Source organism: Schistocerca americana, chromosome 7, assembly GCF_021461395.2.
Source record: "Schistocerca americana isolate TAMUIC-IGC-003095 chromosome 7, iqSchAmer2.1, whole genome shotgun sequence".
Lineage (NCBI taxonomy): Eukaryota > Metazoa > Arthropoda > Insecta > Orthoptera > Acrididae > Schistocerca > Schistocerca americana.
In genome coordinates this window covers 361,679,279-361,700,429 of record NC_060125.1, presented here as the reverse complement: position 1 = coordinate 361,700,429, position 21,151 = coordinate 361,679,279, and the positions used below count along the sequence as shown (strand labels likewise).

At 41.9% G+C, this 21,151-nt stretch overlaps 1 protein-coding gene across 1 annotated transcript in view; it reads left to right on the top strand.

Moving 5' to 3' along the window:
• The first annotated feature begins 502 nt into the window (after positions 1 to 502).
• The window catches only part of LOC124622112 (mRNA-capping enzyme), an 88,480-nt gene continuing 67,831 nt past the window's right edge, over positions 503 to 21,151 (top strand). The window contains exons 1-4 of the mRNA XM_047147721.1: positions 503 to 1,029; positions 1,640 to 1,832; positions 3,521 to 3,632; positions 15,624 to 15,727. Of these exons, the coding sequence (XP_047003677.1) occupies positions 835 to 1,029; positions 1,640 to 1,832; positions 3,521 to 3,632; positions 15,624 to 15,727 (604 nt within the window). The 5' untranslated portion in view covers positions 503 to 834. The remainder of the gene's footprint in view (positions 1,030 to 1,639; positions 1,833 to 3,520; positions 3,633 to 15,623; positions 15,728 to 21,151) is intronic.

Here is a 21,151-nt window from a genome sequence, read left to right as displayed (position 1 = left end):
TCAATTACTATGTTATACTCCGACTTTTTATATCACGGTATCCTCACTTTCACCGTTCGTTACTGGCGTGACGTGGCGTGCCTGTAGTGACGGACAATGTGGATTTATCTTTCTACTCCGCAGGCGATTATCTTTATAGAAACTCTTCAATTTAATATTTGAGGTAATATTATAATTATAACTGGCATGGTAATTAATCATCCCTTCGTAATATTCATTGTGTTGCACTTATATAGAATTAAATATAGAAGCAGAAACCTCTATCCACTAGGTCGATGGCACAACTTTCGATAGAGTTGTCATTACTTGAAAGTAAAGCTTTCCTGTGAAAATAAGTATCTTATAAAATTCAGTGCCCTTGGGGCAAATGTTTACAGCTCTCAGTGTGAACTTTTATTTTATTTCTGACGTGACTGTATTCCACAAAACTATCGAATCGTCGCATTCGAAATATTGATTTTGTGTGCGAGCGAGATTCGTGATAATCTTTGGTGTGAGTAGCTCTGCGATTGCGATTGAGAATAGGAAGTTGTGTGTGCAGAAGAAGAAGGCTTGATGCTGTGCGAAAAAAAAAGCTGTAATGGGAAGTGTTTTTTTAATTTGGAAACATATTGGTGATTTGACTTTTTGACCACACATTTTCTAGCGCCTAGTGCGATCAGGCATGGAGTAGACGTAGTTAAATTTGCAGTTTTTCCAATCATCTGACAAGTAAACAGACAAGCAAGTGACAAGACCCAGTTTTAAAAAGTAAACTGTTGTTTTACGTGATTTTAAGTAGTGTCGCAGAAGTGGTGAGCTTAATGAGAAATTGCGCGTGGTGAGAATTTAAGTATGAGTAATCATAATGATAGATCTCCAGGCCCAATTCCTCCCAGATGGTTACATTGCCCACGCAAAGCACACGATTTAGTAGCTAATAAATTCCTGGCATTCAAAACACCATTGAGTTCACGTTATGATGACCAAGTTCCCGAAGAATGCCGCTTTCCACCTGAAATGATATTTGATTTAATGAAAAGCTACAAGGTAAATAATGTGATGTATTTCATCAACTAGCCAATTATGTTTACATCTGTTATAATTGATCTGTGTAATTTTTTTCGCTGTAAATAAATGTTATAAAAATACAGAATATAACTTTTGTTCAGTTATTTTCAGTGCCTCTTAGAGCCTACTCCCATCAGCCGTAATGTGAATAAGGCATAAAAAAAATATTCAGATGTCACAAAATATGGATGTCTAAAGAAATGTATTTAACACTGACATTCTTCCAGTAAAGATAGAAACATTCCCCTCTAATACATGAGACATGACAACACAAAGCTTTACTATAGGTAGATCAGCTTCATTAGTGCCACAAATGTTCTAAACAAAGTAATTATATATTGCTGCCATATCAACTTAAAGCAGTTTGTTGTTTCAGACATTAAAATTATGGTACAAAAATTTTTATTTTATTTCTGTTTAAGCTATTTGTTAGTTGGACCGATTACACCATCAGTGAATCTTCACTATTGATAATAATTATAAAATTTGCATACATACGATCTGATTTTCATTTGCTAATATAATATACATTAATTAATTTACTACAAGTTGTGACTGGTATAGATTGTTAAAGCAATTTGTTATGCAGGTGAAAATAGGTCTTTGGATTGATTTGACCAACACTTCACGTTTTTATAATAAGGATGACGTAGAGGAACATGGCTGCAAATATCTAAAACTTCAGTGCCGAGGGCATGGTGAGACACCATCAGAAGAACAAACGGCCACATTTATACGTATTTGCAGTCACTTCATCAGTCACCATCCTTTAGAAATTATTGGTAAGTAAGAAACGGAAATTAAAAAATCACTTACAAAAATGACTGCACTTGTTGTGGCATAGGTGCAGACATTTACATTGACACAGATTGAATTGTGGTAGTAAAAATTGCCATATCTGGTGAAAAACTGGAGATTTGACCCAGTGCGTGAGGAATAAGGGTATGGTCGAACTACTGACCATGCATCAGCTTAGTTGCCCTGCAAATGCAGTTTTTGTTGATTTCATTATTTTTAAATGTTGCTTTCATTTATGTTAAAATCTAGAATAATAAAAAGTGCACTGACTCAAATACTCTTTACAGCCTTGTGTGCTAGTAAGTTATGTATGTGGTTCAGCACGCAGAAGTCTGAAAACACCAGTAGCTTTATGCCCATAGTTTTATATGGATCAAACGACACTCCGATGTACCTGTAGTGTCGCATCTGACACCACAAATAATCGTGTAGAAATACTATTAATATATCGGACGCACTACCAGTGGAACCTCCAGTTAGAAGCATTTTGCATTTACTCTGTAAGTTTTGTGCTTTGCTTTTGAAGCAAAAAAAATAAATAAAAGACCTCATTAATCAAAGGTGAAATATGATTTTTGAAAGAAAAGAAACTCCGTACGACAAATTCTGAATTTCTCGAGTGTATTTATTGTTAACAGTATTTTTGCCTCCGATAACATAGAAATTTAACTATTAATTGTCATATTCTCTACTTAAGTTATCTGCGTGCTGCATATTTACAATTTTTAGCTGTTCAGCCAGTCTGTCTCTTCTCCATCACTTAGCAAGCTGATTTGGCCCTGGGTAAAGGAAAAAAATTAACTGGAACGTCCTCCTCTTACAGTATAGGTACCATGTTAACGTGCTTTCTAAAGTATCAGTATGCTTTCGATCTGATCTCCCTTCCAGCATTTTTATAAGTATGTATGTTGTTACTGGAGCCTTCAGTGATAGCATTTCTGCTGACTGTTATAGCTGATAAATTTGCAAAAGAGGAGATGCTGAATCAGTAGTATCTGAAAGAGTCCATGACACTAATTTCTTCCTTTTCACAGCCTTCAACTTTTTCTTAATTGCCATCTTTGTTAGCTCTTCATTGTCCCCTCACTGGTAGGGACCGATGACAGTAGCGGTCTGGTCCCTTAAATCCCACAAACCAACCAACCTCACTGGTACATCACGTAGAGTGCTGACATAGTATTCAAGAGAACTTACTTACCATTCTGTAATAAATTTCATCTGGTATATACTTGACTGATTCCTTCCTTTACTGCTTGAGCTGATGTTCATTTGTAGTGACATCAGTGTTGATGGCGCATGATTATGTCCTTCATCTCCGTGCTATTAAGATCACCATCAGTATGTTATATTGTATACATTTACAGAAGAGCAGATCTTCTGGGGCTGTTTTATATTAAGATTTCATCATTGTTTTTAATAGCTTCAAATAACGTTCACTGTTTTCCTGAACTATGTTAATTTTCATGATTATAATACAATCTGCATTATTTTAATTTAAATGTGGAAAATTATAATGTTGACTACACAGCATATAATAGTAACCAATACTGTACATGTACACTACAGAAGCTTTATACAAAACTCCAGTATCAGTACTACTACTTTCACAACTGTAAAAATAAAATTAAAATTTGAATTTATATAAGTATGCTGTATGTTCCATATATTTCAGGTGTGCACTGTACACATGGCTTCAATCGGACAGGATTCCTGCTTGTATCATATCTTGTTGAAAATATGGACTGCAGTGTCGATGCTGCTGTCAGGGAATTTGCACGCGTTAGGTAAGTTCATTTTATTGTAACCCATCGCACACATTTGAATTTTGTGAAATTCTCTTGTATTTTTTAAAAATTATTATTGCTACTTATGATCATTCTCTGGTTAACGGAGGATTGAGTTCCTTTCTAATGATTTCTTTGTGAGCTTTCTTATTTTTTCTCTTCCCAGATTCCTTTCAAGTGTTCCCTGTACTGTTTGTTTCACTCTTCTGTCCTCTTACACTGTGTTTTCTTTACTGTCTTGTAGTTTCACATTCATGTTTGTTGATAGCATTCCTCAAATTTCCCTGAGCTGTCATGTCAACGGTTGTCATTTCTATTTGACTGAGATCACCTTCAGTTTCATTTCAAGTCAATTCCTGGTGTTTGAATAATTTCTTCTAAGTAGCTTAAATGAAGAATTTGTGCAGTTTTCTGCTGGGTTGTTACTATAGGGAGACTGTTCGTGTCAACCGTAATGTACGGTACTGGGCTTCACCTTAGCCTCGTGACATAACATTGTTGTTTTATGTGATATCCTGGCTGTGTGGCATACTTGAAGAGGGTTTCTGGTAGTAAGTAACTTTGATGTTTCTAAGCTTATTCATCATGTTGTTAGTGAGTGGTTGCAGTTAAAGGTAGTGTGTGGTGCATTTTCATTTTATGGACTGGAATTTTTAGTAGTTTTCATTAAATGTCACTATGGTTGGTGATAATGATCAACACCATCAAATTTTTGTAAATGTATGGCTTGCTGGCCAAATTTGTATAGTGCATTGGTGGGGTCAGTGGAAGTGTCTGATTCCACCCATCGGCTTTGACCCGTGATGTATGGTATGTGATGTCACGATGGCGCAGAGTTTAGTTTGTGAGTGTGGAGTGTTTATAGGTGTTGTTTTGATGCGGTCGGTGGTGCTCTCTGGTGGTGTGTTTATGGGTTGCGTGTTATGTGGTGTATTGGGTTCAGTTGTGTGTTAGTCCTTGGCGCGTTCCGTATTGCTCTTGACTGTGTGTTTACAGTTGTGTCTAAGCTATTGTAATGTTGTTTGCTGTTTGTCATTGAGATGTACAGACGGTAGCAGAGCCAGGATGGGGAAGGTGTAGGCACATGTATTTGGCCCAAGCCTTGTTGGCACAAATTTATTGTTTAACAATACATCCAAGTTAATACAATTAACAGTTTAAAGGAAATTTTAGCAATAGAATTTTTTTTAAATGTTCTCCAGAAGAACATGCAGCCCCACTCTGAAACGTTACATAAAGGCACTGTTAGTAAATGGTATATCATATATCATGTGCAGTTATCAAGACCTCAAGAATACTGTTTTGGTTCAACATAAGGTGAAAACACCAAAAATGCAGATCTTCAAAACAACTTACAAATAAATAATTTAACACATCACTCACAAAATCACATGAATTATTTCACACATACAGTCTATTAGGAGCTCAACAGTCATTTCTGCCAGCTGTGTGATACCTAAATTTGATTGATACAGAATAAACACAGCTCAAAAGAATGATCTTCCAACATACTATAAAACAACTTTATAATAAAGATGACTTGTTTTTTCCATTCAAATTTCTGCATAACTGTTTTTTATACTAACAAGCTACAGTTGCTGCCTCTTACTTGCTACAGACAAACACATCTGTCAGTAAATGATTGATTAACGAGGTGGCAATTCAGAGCTAGCAACTTCTTGTAACAACTGATTCTCAAATGCTGCCACGAAAAACATTCTACCAACCAGAATCACACAAATTAAAGTTCCACTCACTACAAAATCCAACAAATCGTGCAATATAAATAACAATGAAACTGAAAAACATTACACACTCAAGTGTGCTTCTCACTCACAACAGTCCTTTTAGGTGCATACACAACACAGCTCAAAATCTATATCTCAAGCAATATTAATAGAATTAGGAAATTTGCAATTTAAACGCACCAAGTTATACCAAATCACAAAATGTTGGCTACAAGTACCAACCCCATAATAAGTAACGATCATGAAATATAATAAAAGTATATGAAAATTTCGGCCTTAGCCAGGTGACGAGAACCACACCAATGCAGTTTCCTGTTACACTCGAGTGCTAGACCCAACAAACAACATTTGGTCATGGAGAACCACGCTAAGCAAGCGAGCATTCCGTCCTCCCCACATGCTTGCAAACAGCCATCTTATCGCAGTCCTTAAATGGCAGGCACCAGTTGACTCCCAGCCACTTCCGTCCTGTCGCCATCCGACGACCAGCTGACTGATCGACCAGCGGCCTTCCGTCTGCGTCGACCACGGCCCCGGCGCGTACTTGCACCGTGCGGATCTGCCTGCTGCTGACTGCCAACTCGTCCAACCGTGGAGTAACAATGAACCCGACTCAGTGCACAACCCAACAGCGACTGAGACTTAGAGCCGACCAACTAACATGTAAATGTCTGCCTTCTGACTGGCTCTGTCGCCTCACTGCACCGACTTCCAGACTGTGCGACTAACCGACTGAACACTCGCCGAGACTGACTGACCGGTCCTCTCGCCATCTCTTGACCAAGCCGTCTTCCCAAAACTCTTGCTTCGCGCACCAGCGATCGTGCCCCCTATCGCTGCGGCGAAAACAAGTGAATAATCTCGCAGGTAAATCAAATGAGCTGAGTCGTGACACGGCTCAGTCGTGTGTGAGTTTTTTAAAATTACTTTGTTCATGCCTTTGTTAGGTATGGATATGACTGACAAATTGAACAGTACGTGTTTGTGTTGTAGATGGGGGACAATGCTTTGTCCCTCATCAAGTTTCTCCAGCTTTTTGGGCTTTTGGCCGAAGGTGTGAAGTGCTCTGTCTGTCAGGAGGAAATGCAATTGATAAAAATTCCAGCGTCTCAGACCAGGGATGGCTACGTGTGAAGGTGCCATAGGGATAACGTATGGTGCTCTGTAAGGTAAGGTTCCTGGTTCGAGAAGTCTAGGTTGGGCATGCAAGAAATTGTGTTAATGACATATCATTTTTGTTATAGATCCTCTCACAGTTTCTGTGCACATGATTTTGGTGTGAGTGAGAGGACTGTGCTTGATTGGTTTTCATTTTGTTGTGAAGTATGTTTGGAGAGAGAGAGAGAGAGAGAGAGAGAGAGAGAGAGAGAGTGTGTGGGGGGGGGGGCTGGGGTGGTGGTGGTTGTCGAATCGCAGTTTGGAAGGAAGCAGTATGTTAGGGGTCAGTCTTTGGTTGGTGTATGGGTGTGGGGGGCTGTTGTATCAGGGTGTCGCTTTTCAGAAAGTGTATTTAGGGCTTTGGAGGGGCGGACGAAAAGGGAATTAGTGGGATTAATTGAGGATTTCATAGAAGAGGGGAGAACCATAGTTTCAGACGTGTTTTCATCTTATAGGGGGTTGGGTGAGCGAGGCTACAATCATTTAGTAGTTAATCATAGTGTTTAGTTTAAAAATTATGAGACCGGGGCCTGTATGATTACAATAGAGGGGTTTGGGGGGGGGGGGGGGGTGTGTGCTAAGTCAGTTATTGGTAGGGGGAAGAGGTGCTCTTCTAACCTTCAGTCTCAATTAGATGAGTACTGTTGGCGGAAGAGCGTCCCTGAGGGCTACTGGGCTCGGGGGTGGGGGAAGGTTAGTTGTTGGCAAGGTTTTTTGGAGGTAGGTGTGTGAGTTTGTTGTGGAGGATCTCTTTTGTTGCAGTTGTTGAGTTGTAGTGTGTGATTGAGATATTTTTGTTTTGTTTATGGGTCTTTGATTTTGGGGGGAGGTTTGGGGAGGCCAGGGTGGATCGGGATTCTTTTTCTTTTTTGTTTTGTTTTGTGTGTGTGTGGGGGGGGGGGGGGCGTTGTGAGTTGTTTGGATGTTGCTATTAGTGATTTGGTATTGTGAGTTGCTGTTGTCCTATATAGGTCAAGGGAAGTGTTCAATTCCAATTTGGTTTTTCTATGGTTTTCTTCTGGTAGCAATAATTGTGGTGGTGGTGAAAGTTTTGAAGTTTTATAATGTGGTATCAGTAGTTGCTGCTGAGCTATATAGGTCAAGGGAAGTGACCGATTCCAGAAGATATGGTGTGTAGTGGAATTTGGGAAGGTTGTGGGGTCGTTTTGTGTCATTTTGTACTGTGGCATGTGTTTATATTTAACTTGTCCCCACCCAAAAACCTCCAATTTTCCACACTTGACCCATTAGTTTCATTATATTTTTGGAGGAAGATGTGTGTGATGGTTTTTTAATCTATTTTCGTGTTTCTTGTCATGTTTATGTAATGGCGTCATAGGCGTGATATGGGAATTGATGTGAATCATAGTTTCCGCCACATTGGTGATGTCATGTGTCAAAGCAGATGGGTGGAATCAGATGCTTCCATGCCAAATACATGAATACGACTGCAGCTGCTGCTTCATTTTGTTTCATTCTTGTCTTTTTCGAAGGAATGTATGATTTAATTTATGTTACTTGTATTTATTTTTATATTCTGTGTTGGGGGTGGGCATTTGTTGGTCGGCGAGTGGTTATTGGTGGGTGGGTGAGTAGTTATTGGTGGACTGTTTGTGGTTTAAGGAAGTTGGGATGGAATTTTTTTAAATGTTTTGTTTGCTAATGAAAGTTTGCTTTTTGGCTAAATTTAAGTATTACCTTGGATTGCTAGTGCGAAGTGGGGATGTGGTAATGCTTCTTGTGTATTATGTAGGAGCTATTGTCACATACCAACTGAAGTTGTATCTCTCTTGGTAAATATGTGAACTAGATTGGAAGAAAGGTAGATGTGGTGAAGGGCTGATCAGTATGGTAGCCCAGTGTGTATGTTAAATCGAATGTAACTTTGGTTGTGAGTTGGTGAAGAAAACTAGTTGTGGTGACGGACTGATCTGTAGGTATAGCCTTGAATGTGGACGTTTGGTCATTCATTGGCAGCAGTCACTTTCAAAATGATTGTTTGAAAAATTTGGCAAGGTATTTTCAAAATGTTCAGATTCCCGAGATGGTGGTTAGGCAGGAACCTAAGAGCAGAAACATTCCATTTTGTACAGTGAGGTGACAAGTCTACGGATACCTCCTAACACCATGTTGGACCTCCTTTTGCCCAGCGTAACGCAGCAACCCGATGTGGGATGGACTTGACAAGTTGTTGGAAGTCCCTTGCAAAAATATTGAGTCATGCCGCCTCTTTAGCCATCTAGTTGTGGGAGTGTTGCCTGTGCAGGATTTTGTGCACAAAATGACCTCTTGACTATGTCCCATAGATGTTCGATGGGTTTCATGTTGGGCGATTGGGTGGGCAGATCATTTGCTTGAATTGTCCAGAATGTTGTTCAAGCCAATTGCGAACAATAGTGGCCCGTTGACTGGGTTCATTGTCATCCTCTGTGAATGGCTGCAAATGGTCTCCAAGTAACCAAACGTAATCATTTCCACTCAATGATTGGTTCAGTTGGATCAGAGGACCCAGTCCACTCCATGTAAATTCAGCCCACACCAATATGCAGCCACTGCCAGCTCGCTCAGTGCCTTATTGACAACTTGGGTCCATGGTTTTGTGGTATCAGTTCCACACTCAGACCCTACCATCAGCTCTTACCAAATGAGATCAAGACTCATCTGACCAGGCCATAGTTTTCCAGCCGTGTGGGGCCCAACATTATGATCACAAGCCCAGCAGAGGCATTGCAGATGATGTGCTGTTAGCAAAGGCACTTGCGTCGATCTTCTGCTGCCGTAGCCCTTTAATGCCAGATTTCACCACACTGTCACAATGCATATGTTCATCACACGTCCCACATTGATCTTGGCAGTTTCTTCACACAGTGATGTTTGTCTGTTAGCCCTGGCAACTCTACGCAAAAGCCATTGCTCTCAGTCATTAAGTGAAGGCCGTCAGCCACCGCGTTGCCCATGGAGTGAGATAATACCTGAAATTTGGTATTCTCGGCACACTCTTGATGCTGTGGATCTCGGAATTCACTAATAATTTCAGAAATGGAGTGTCCCATGCGTCTAGCTTCAGCTACTATTCCATGTTCAAAGTCTGTTAATTCCCATCATGTTGCCATAGTCATGTTGTAAATCTTTTCACATGAATCACCTGAATAAAAATGACAGCCCTGCTGGTGTGCTGCCCTTTTTTACCTTGTGTACATGATAGTGCTGCTATCTGTATATGTGCATATCATTATCCCAAGACTTTTGCCACATCAATGGATGTCAATGTATTACAGCATTCTGCACAACTATTTTCACTCACTTGTCATGTAAGGTAATGTTAATGAAACTGTATGAATTTGTGTGTTGCTTCCTCTCTCTCTCTAGCTAATAGTGTTTCCTTGTGATTGGTGGGTATTGTATGGTTTTTTCCCACCTGTATGGCTCTAATAATGTTTTTAGTATTAGTTTGCATTGAATTAAGAATTCCTGAGTCATGGGCCTTATTCTAGCCATGTTGGTCAAATGTCAAATGAATTTGTCGATACCAGAACCAGTGTTTGCAGTGAGTTTAGGTTTCTTGGTACTGGGTACTTCAGTCTAGCTTCATATGTCAAGTGAAGTCTTCAATGCCAGAAGGTTTAGTTTTTTTAAATAGTTATGTTTTGATACAATTTTTTGCAGATTTATTCTCTGGTATCATATAGTTCAGTTTACCTAAATAATTTATTTGAAGATGATGATACCAAATGGTGGTGTTTTTTGTGGGATTTATGTAATGTTGGCATTATTGATTTTTGCATATGTTTTGGTTTTTATGTATGTGTTAGACTAGGAATGACATTTGTTTTGCTTCTCCCTGCTCAAAACCCCCTAGTGCCTATGATTGTTCTGTTAGTTTCATGTTCTTCTTCAAATTATTATGATTAAATTTTGAATTTGCTTTTATTTTGTTAATTGTCCTTAATCTATGATGTTGTTGTTACCATATTGAGTAGCAGTGATATGGCTGTGTCCACTATCTTGATAATATCATTGTCTTGTGGCACCTTCTCAGTGTGCTGTTTTAAATTTGAAAACCAATTTTCCATGCCATTTTCTTAAGGTTTTCTATGGTGTCTGTGGCTTCTTCTCTGTCCATTGCGAGAATTGCGAGATCCACTGCTAATGGCAGTCATCTCTTTTTTTTACGTGCTAATTTGGTTTCCTTTGGCTTCTCTTTCTCATACCCTGATAATTATTTGAGAATGCAGTTGAAAATTAATTATTTGAACTTGTCACTCTTCTGCACATCAGCTTTTCTCTTCACATAAGCTGTACAGGTAGTTTTTGCATATTAGTAAATTCTTGTCATCTTTCAGATGTTTTGTTACTGCTGAAATGTGGTCTGACTTTGATCCTTCCCTCTATTGTGTGGTTGCCTATGATGTTGCCCCACCTTTGTTTCCTGCTCCTTGGATGGCGGATTTGAGGATGTTTAGAAGTCTCCAATTTTTGATAGTTTCGTTGATTTCTTGTACATTTTTTCCTTCTTGAATTGTAGGTCTGAGCTTTATCTGTAGCTGATGATGATGATCTGATTTGACAAATTCCCTCCTTTGTTTTTACATTAGAATTTCTGCCATGTTTCTGTTAGAAGTGACCTCATGATACATCTAACATTTCCTGCAGAAGTTTACCAGTCATTTATCTTGTTGTTTGTTCTCTTGTGAACTGTTAGTGTTCTTGTGGTTATTCGAATTGCCATTTTAAACTGATATCTGAGTACATCTCTTTCAGCTAATGCTATTATATTATACTGATAACTGATAACACAGTGCAGTCAGAGAGACAGTTTGCTACCAATTCTACACAGTGTGTGTTTCACTATTAAAAGCAAATACTCAAGTTGACTAAAAGTCTGTAAACCATGTAGTTCTTCTCTCACAGTAATGATATTATTGAAGTCAGGAAGGGATAGTTTAGTTGTAACAGATCCTCAATAGAGAATTTGTGGACTTGTTGCAATTTATGCAGCTGAAGATGATGTGCTGGTGCCCTTGTCTTCAGTACATGCATGCAGTGGAATGGTGTAAGACTAATGTGTTGCAGATGTTACTTCAAGCAGTCATATTGGAGTGCAGGCCTCTAACACTGGTACTGAATGTTATGAAATATCAGCAATTGTGGTGCAAATGATGCTTAATTAGTGTCAGGTAAATTTATGTGTAAGATCTTCTTTCACTACTTTAAGTCTTTTGTCATTCTTTGTTTCAAATTTTCGAGGCTACATCTCTAACTTGTCATAGAAAGTTATCATTTATGATGCCACTATGACTAATGCCCTCATTATGAGTCGCCACCTCTGCTTCAACCCTTACCATTCCATTTTCTTTAATGCTGCAATGTTCCTCTATCTGTATGAGGCTGATCTGTTGATCATTGTATAATTACATCAGCAGTCAATGTAACTGAATGATTATCTTCTGTACTGTATAAATACTTTAGGAAAGGAAAGACATTTTTCCTTATCAACACCACGGAAAGGGTAAACTGCTACTCACTACGTAGAGGAGACATTGAGTCACAAACAGGCAGTGTGAAAAATAATGCTAAAAATATTTTGTCTTTCAGATAAAGTCATACTTGAGAAGAAAATTCACACATGTACACACAAGAACAACTCATATACACACGGCCACTGTCACTGGGCACTAATGCCTGACTGCAATTGCGTCTGACATGAGCAGCAGTCTAGCTGGGACGAGCAGTGGTGATAGTGAAGAGGTGTTGGATGGTGATGTGAGACACAGCAGTGTAGGATTGGGGACACACGATAGTGCTGCCTGAGGGAGCATGTAGGCAGATGTGGTGGGGACAGGATAGGACTGTTACGTGCAGCTCTAGTACTGTGGGGAGGGAAAGGTGTTGGAGAGAAAAGAGGGAAAAGAAGAGGATGACCATGTAGATGTGTTGGTAGGGCAGAAGACATGTGTAGTACTGGAATTGGGTGCTGGGAAGGGGATAGGCAGTAGGAGTACAGAGACTAGCAAAGTTGGGGGGGGGGGGGGGGTGTACAGCAACAAAGGATGTGTTATGGGAAAAATTTCCACCTGCATGATTTAGAAAAGCTGGTTTTGGTGTGAAGAATCCTGATGGGACAGGTTGGTAAACAGTCATTAGCGTGTAGCGCATCATGTTGGGTGGCATGTCCAGCAATTGGGTGGTCCACCTGTCTCTTGGCCATAGTATGGCACTGGACATTCATGCAGTCAGCCAGCTTGTTAGTTGTCATGCCCATATAGAATGTGGCACAGTGGTCGCAGCTAAGTTGATAAATCACATGGCAGCTTTCAGAGGTGGCCCTGCCTTTGATGGGTAGGAAATGCTAGTGACAGGACTGGATTAGGTGGTGGTAGGAAGATGTGGAACAGGTGTTTCTAGCTCTGTTGCAAGCGATATGGCCCACGAGGCAAGGTGTTGGGGGCAGGGATGGAATAGGGATGGACAAGGATATTGTGAAGATTGGGTGGATGGCGGCATACCAATGTGGGATAAGTGAGGACAATAGTTCTAATTTTAGGGCATGATGATAGGTATTTGAAAACCTGGTGGAAAATATGATTCAGTTGCTCCAGTGGTTAGCAGTACTGAATCAGCAGAAGAGTGCTCCTTTGTGGCCGGACATTGGATATGTTCAGGATGGTAAGTGGCTGGTGAGACAGAACATAGGAGGTCTCCCACCCCACCCCTGCTCCCTGCTGTCAATCCCATGCCTCTTCCTTAACCCCCCCCCCCCAAAAAAAAGGACAAGATTCATCTCATGTTATTGTTATGTGAATTTTCCGCTTCTGATGAAGGACTTTGTCTGAAAGCTGAAATGTTTGTAGCGGTCTTTTTAATTGTTCTTATTTGAGGCTCTGTGCCTCGTGTATGTGGCGAGTAGCAACCAGTCCTTTCCATAATGCTGTTATTCCACTGGACGATATTTAATTTTTGTCTGTTTCTCTTCCAACCCACAGGCTAGTGCCATTTGCCTTAAGTACTATTCTCTGTTGTATTAAATTTCTCTTTGTTCATCCTTTTCTTTCTTATGTTTCATTGTCACACTCTTTGACATCTGAGTATCCTGCATCAATGGTCTCATCCGTGCACAGTGCAGGGTTACGTGTCTGCACTGATTGTAGTTGCAGGGTCTCATTCCCACATTCTTTCTGCCAATATAATTATCCTGGGATTTTCAAATTGATCACTCTACCTTCCTCATCTTCACATATTTTCGCCAGTTTTCCTGTATTTTTGTGTACCATATATTCTTTGTTAACTCCATACCTAACAGTTCCCTCCCCTTTTTCCCTAGTTTAAGCACACACCTTACTGACTTTACCTAGTCGAATGGCACATGATGACTCTCTCTTTACACATACCCACCCAGCAACCTGCACCCCTCTCCATTATCATCTTTCTATTTATTGTTTCATTTTTACCTTGTCCCATTTTCAAGTAAATTTATTTCATTTTTGTTTTTCACTAGTGGCTCTACTTACTTGCATTTCATCTTTGGCCGCCATACTTCATCCATTTTATCCATTTGGTGATCTCCCCACATATTTTTACACATCTTGTATTCCCCAATAAGGATTCTTGCTGCTTCCATCTGCACCAGTAGTAGTGCAGGAAAGTTTCTGTATCCCTAGCCAGAACCCAGTCCACATACTGTTCCTGCCTTGTCGCCTAGCTCCTCCCAAATCAAATTACCCATGTCTACCTGCAAAACCATATAAATCAGGCCCAAACCTCCTAGAATTAACTCCTTTCCACATGTAACATTCTCCTGCTCTGCAATCCTAAATTTCAGCACCCCTTCTCTGATACTGAAAACCCCTGCTCTCCAGGAACTAGATCAGCTTGAACCACACTACTTCAAAAAACTGTCCAAGCTGTTCACCTTTGACTACCACTACAAGAGCCTCTATCAAACCTCCACCATATCACCTCATAGCTGCCAAACCGTGCCTGTCATGAACTTATCCTACAAAAGCCTCAGTCCTACAGAAGTATCAGTCCTTTCCAAAGGCATTATCTTCTGCCCCAAACTTAAAATCAAATATGCTATGCTTGTTAAAGACTTTCTCTCCTTCTCCTAATCCCTAAGTGGAAACACTTTTTCTCCTCTAACCCTACCAGTCAGATGCAATCCAAAACCGATATTGATCACAACCTAATTCAGTTTCTCTTCCATCCAACTGTGAATCAGCCCCACTACCCTCCAATCCATGTACACCTGTTAATTTTCCTCACCTGGTTCAGATTTGTTGATGCCATCTTCATGATGTGGACTGAGGGTAATGACACACTATCCACATCCAGAATCTCAGCACTCCCCCTCCCACAACAGCATTCCACTACTTATCCGACCCACTTGGTAACCTATCTTGCCTCTACCACACCACCCCCCCCCCCCCCCCCCCCCCCCCCCCCTCCACCCGGTCCCATCCCGTCCCACCAACCACTGGTTCTCAGTGCTGCACCATCCAGCCCAATTCTGTTTGTTCTTACCACATTACCACATCCCTGCACATGCTCCTACAGGCAGCACTAGAACCCATCCCCATCCCTAACTGCCTGTCCCTCCACCCCCACCCCCCAATGCCTCCCTCCACCCCCACCCTCCTCCTCCTCCACCTCCACCTACCCCCTACCCATTCCAGCTAGATTGCTGCTCATGTCAGATGCATTTGTTGTGAAGTCTGAGCACCCAGTAGCAGTGGTTTGTGTGTGTTTGTGTGTGTGTGTGTGTGTGTGCGCGTGCGTGCGTGCGTGCGTGTTTGGAGGTACCGGGAGGGGCATGTGCATATGCATGAGAGAGAGAGAGAGAGAGTTTTTGCTGTGTGAATGTGGTGTTTTCTCTTCTTTTTCTCCACTTCTGAAGGAAGACTTTGTCTGAAAGCTGAAATATTTCTAGCATTCTTTTTCATTGTAACTCAATGCCTCCTCTATGTGGTGAGTAGCTATCTATCTGTTCCGTGTTGTTGTTATTGCCCCTATCAGTATTTTCTACAAATTATGTTTTTTAATTTCATGTTTACTTTGTATATCAATATTTATAATGTTTTTTTCACAGACCTCCAGGAATTTATAAGCACGATTACCTTTTGGAACTTTTCAAAAGATTTGAAGATATTGCAGACACGCCAGCCCCACCAGAACTTCCTGACTGGTGCAGAGGTATTGTTTGCTGCATTATATGTAATATACTTTTGTGCTTATCATACTACTTTTAATGGCTGCTCCAGTGTTATTTAATATATAGATGTTAAAAAAACTCATTGTCACTTTGTAGCTTCTTATACAGGATGGACAAAATAAAACTGTCCAAGAGGATAAGCCATAAGACTAATATGGGTTTTTAGGTCGGTAGTTTAAAATTTAATGTCCAGACAACAGTGAAGTTATTAGAGACGCAGCACAAGTTCGGATTGTGAAAGGATGGGGAAGGAAATTGGCCTTGCCTTTATCAAAGAAACTCTGGCATTTATCTGTAATGGCTTGAATAAATCGTGAAGATCATAAATCTGAATGGCCGGACAGGGATGTGAATTGCCACCCTCCCAAATGCACCATCTTGCTTGGTCGATGTGGGTTTGATTCTTACAATGAGCTGCTGCTTCTTTCTATCCAGTATTTAGGCCGGGTGGCCTGTTACAGTCTCGTTCCATCTCCTTGCAGGTCTTCCTACATCTCTTCTGTATTTTGATTGTCGTTTGAAGTTTTTTCTGGGGAATCCAGCCAGTCTTTGTCTGTGGTACACGATCTTTCCAAGATGTTCTGTAGTTCAGTACTGTGTTGAAATTTGGTTTCTCTTTTCCTGCTCATAGTGTGTAGCTAGCTGTCCTCGGGAATCACAGCTCGGCACTCATTAGCCTCCATCTGTCATCACTATGGACTGCCCAAGCTTCACTGCCATACAAGAGGGTAGGGTTAGCCGTGGTGTTTTATAGTTTGAATCTGGTGTGTCAGTGAACAAGAGATGGTGGGAAAATGCTATTTGTTAGCCCTGTGACTTTTATGAAGTTTGTGTGGACAGGCAGCCATGTACACCTGTTCTCCATGATCCACCAGTGACAGATTTGCAGCTTCACATTAAATTCCTTTCCGCTCATCTTGAGCTGACTCTTGGGGTTGGCGATCCCACTTTCTAATAATGTTGTATGATTAAAGGGCTTCCCACCATGTGGCTTTCTTCCCTCCATCTGTCGCAGTGGGAGTTTACCATCCTCTTCTGTCTTTGTATCAGGCATACCAGGTTGACCCATGGTTTGTTATTCTGTAATGAGCCCCACCCCTCTCTTATAGATGAAGGGCCCCTATTCTGGTGATCCATATTTTGCTGGACTGCCCCTGCCTTCAGGGCTTTCACACTAAATATGCTCTCCCAATCTCCTTGTCACAAGTGTCACCAGACAACCAGCACATGGCTACATCCATCCTGAGTTTTCTTCATGAAAGTGGTTTGTCATTCCAGGTGAGAGTACCTGAATTTCCCCCCAGAGTGGGAGCCCCTTGGTTATTGTGTGCATTGCTTTGAGATACCTTTGGCCTTGCCTCCACGCCAGCCAGGTCTCTCCCCCCCCCCCCCCCTTCCCAGTATTGTTTTGTTTGGTCTTTTGTGCTGTTTTGTTTCCCCTTTTCTCGTGTCTTCTTCCGCTGGTGTTGTCCCCATTGTGTCTCTCGATCTTGTGTTGTGAATTGAATGGGGTGGTGAGAGCGCCAGCACCTTGTCGTGCATAGAATTTCTGCCCATCTTGGATCGCGAGACCAATGACCTCCAGTGAGCTGGCCAGTCCGTGGATGGTTTTTATGCGGTTTTCCATCTGCCTCAGTGAATGCAGACTGGTTCCCCTTATTCCGCCTCGGCTACACTATGTTGGCAATTTCTGCACAAACAAAGTTCTCCATGTACACATACCCCACCATTACTCTACCACGCAAACATAGGGTTTGCACTCGTCTGGTGTGAGACGACACCTTCCAGTGTCTCCAGGTCTCTTCCACATATATGTATGACAAATTTGTCATGATAGGTTAAATAAAAGTTTGATTTGTACATAACACATTTATGAAAACACATTGGCTAGTATCAGACTATACAAACACATTGTCCTCATGGTCACCAACAGCAGAATACCTGTTCCTTGCTCTCAGAGCCCCCTTTCCCTGACAACATATCCACCAGTTGCAGAGGGTGCCTTTACTACACTGTTTCAACTTAAAATATACTTTTGACCGCATATATAGCTACACTGCACAAAAGAATTACAGGGCCACCTTTTTGAAACCACATTATTTTCTGCCATTACAACGTAGAAGTTCGCAACTTAGCTCGAAGGTGTCCACAACCTTCCTCTGTAATGGTGCAAGAGCGCAGCACCCTGCAATGTCACACTCAGGCTCACTTCAAACAGCATTGTGTCAACTTTCGTAAAAAAAAAAAAAAAAGAAAGAAAGAAAGAAAGAAAGAAAAAGAAAGAAAGAAAGAAAAGGCCGGAGCTCAGAAGTTCACGTAAGGTGTAACATTGTTGAATGATGTCACATTGGCACCAAATTTCACCATAACTCTGCCCACTGGCACTGTAGACATGTCACCGAATGGGAAGATAATCACACCTCTCTTTTTCTTCCCCCCATCAACTAACGCCACCCCTACCCCCACCCCCTTACCTCATCTTAGTCCTCCTCTTGACACCTCCCCAATGGAGGTCAGAATTGTGATGTGCAGCACTGGTATCACCCGTTTTCCTTATGGTGGCCGAGGACGTATTTCAGACACACCACCACTCAGGATCGACACAAAAAGGCCTCAGGAGGTGGTGGCGTAAAGGGAGTCAGTGAAACCACCTCTACCATTGGGGCATTTATTTGCATACATTTTAGAGTCGAAAATGACTGTTTGCAGTGTGGTGGGTAACAGTATGATGTTCTTGACAACCTTTGACACTGCTGGCATTCCCCCAATGATTAACACTTATCTAAAGTTATTGTGGGGTTGCATCCCCATTGATCATGATTAACCCCCTTTGGAGTGCAGTTCGACCACAATTTTTGTTGTGATTTACAGGGTGGAACCACTAGGGACTATTCAAAACCACTCAGTGAAAAAACTGTCATTTTCGGCTGCAAAATGTACACTCCTGGAAATTGAAATAAGAACACCGTGAATTCATTGTCCCAGGAAGGGGAAACTTTATTGACACATTCCTGGGGTCAGATACATCACATGATCACACTGACAGAACCGCAGGCACATAGACACAGGCAACAGAGCATGCACAATGTCGGCACTAGTACAGTGTATATCCACCTTTCGCAGCAATGCAGGCTGCTATTCTCCCATGGAGACGATCGTAGAGATGCTGGATGTAGTCCTGTGGAACGGCTTGCCATGCCATTTCCACCTGGCGCCTCAGTTGGACCAGCGTTCGTGCTGGACGTGCAGACCGCGTGAGACGACGCTTCATCCAGTCCCAAACATGCTCAATGGGGGACAGATCCGGAGATCTTGCTGGCCAGGGTAGTTGACTTACGCCTTCTAGAGCACGTTGGGTGGCACGGGATACATGCGGACGTGCATTGTCCTGTTGGAACAGCAAGTTCCCTTGCCGGTCTAGGAATGGTAGAACGATGGGTTCGATGACGGTTTGGATGTACCGTGAACTATTCAGTGTCCCCTCGATGATCACCAGTGGTGTACGGCCAGTGTAGGAGATCGCTCCCCACACCATGATGCCGGGTGTTGGCCCTGTGTGCCTCGGTCGTATGCAGTCCTGATTGTGGCGCTCACCTGCACGGCGCCAAACACGCATACGACCATCATTGGCACCGAGACAGAAGCGACTCTCATCGCTGAAGACGACACGTCTCCATTCGTCCCTCCATTCACTCCTGTCGCGACACCACTGGAGGCGGGCTGCACGATGTTGGGGCGTGAGCGGAAGACGGCCTAACGGTGTGCGGGACCGTAGCCCAGCTTCATGCAGACGGTTGCGAATGGTCCTCGCCGATACCCCAGGAGCAACAGTGTCCCTAATTTGCTGGGAAGTGGCGGTGCGGTCCCCTACGGCACTGCGTAGGATCCTACGGTCTTGGCGTGCATCCGTGCGTCGCTGCGGTCCGGTCCCAGGTCGACGGGCACGTGCACCTTCCGCCGACCACTGGCGACAACATCGATGTACTGTGGAGACCTCACGCCCCACGTGTTGAGCAATTCGGCGGTACGTCCACCCGGCCTCCCGCATGCCCACTAAACGCCCTCGCTCAAAGTCCGTCAACTGCACATACGGTTCACGTCCACGCTGTCGCGGCATGCTACCAGTGTTAAAGACTGCGATGGAGCTCCGTATGCCACGGCAAACTGGCTGACACTGACGGCGGCGGTGCACAAATGCTGCGCAGCTAGCGCCATTCGACGGCCAACACCGCAGTTCCTGGTGTGTCCGCTGTGCCGTGCGTGTGATCATTGCTTGTACAGCCCTCTCGCAGTGTCCGCAGCAAGTATGGTGAGTCTGACACACCGGTGTCAATGTGTTCCTTTTTCCATTTCCAGGAGTGTATGTAGATGAATGCCACAAGGGTAGGGGTGGTTTCATTGATGCCTTTTATGCCATCTGCTGAGGTGTTTTCGTGTTGATTCTGAGTGCCTTTGTGTCTGAAATGTTTTCCTCAGCCTCACTTAAGAAAACAGAGCAGTTTCAATGGTAGGTGGTGGGAGGGGAGGGGGGGCATGATTCTGATATCTATTGTCATTGCAGAGGTGTCAAGGGAAGGGGCGAGATGGGGATAAGTGGAAGTGTGAGGACATTCCCATCATGCGACATGTCCACAGTGCTGTTGGGCAGAATTGCGGTGAAATTTGGTGCCAGTGACATCATTAACTCATGTTACACCTCACATGAACTTCTGAACTCTGGTCTGTTTTTCACTTGTATCAACACCTTTCTCTCTGTAATATTACATAGGATTTTTGTTGGCACCATTGAGCCCAATTTCAGACTTGTGCATTGCACTGAGGGAAAATAGAACAGTTTCAAAAAAAGTAACCCTGTAACTCTTTTGTCAGTGCATTTATTATATTCAAGTGGAGGCTGTGACTCATTGTCAAAATACCCAAAATTTTGATATGAATAACATAGGGTGATTTTTTTTTTTTTTTTTATTATTATTTTAATAGCTGCTGTCTGTAATATGAGTAATGTTGAAACAATAGACAAAATAAAACTTTTCAGTGGTGTTCAGAGAGAAGCAATTAACAGTTGTAGTTTATGGCCTTAATTAAGTATGTTGTCCAACAAAGCTAACATTTAAAGACTCTTGTCCATGAAAATGGCACCTAAAATCAGTTTTAATAAAGAAGTGTAAATGATTCCTATGGAATACCAAATAAATTATATTTTTCTTGCAAATTTGAATTTACTTATATAACCTTAGTGTTAGTCTCCAAAACAATTATAACAGGAATACGAATTCCATCCCATAAATCTGACAAGGAAAGTTCTGGTTAAAACAACAATAAAAAAATAACAGTTCTTTAGAGGAACGCACATTCAAGTCATAAAGTACTCATCACACAGAGATTCATATGAAATTCACTCATAA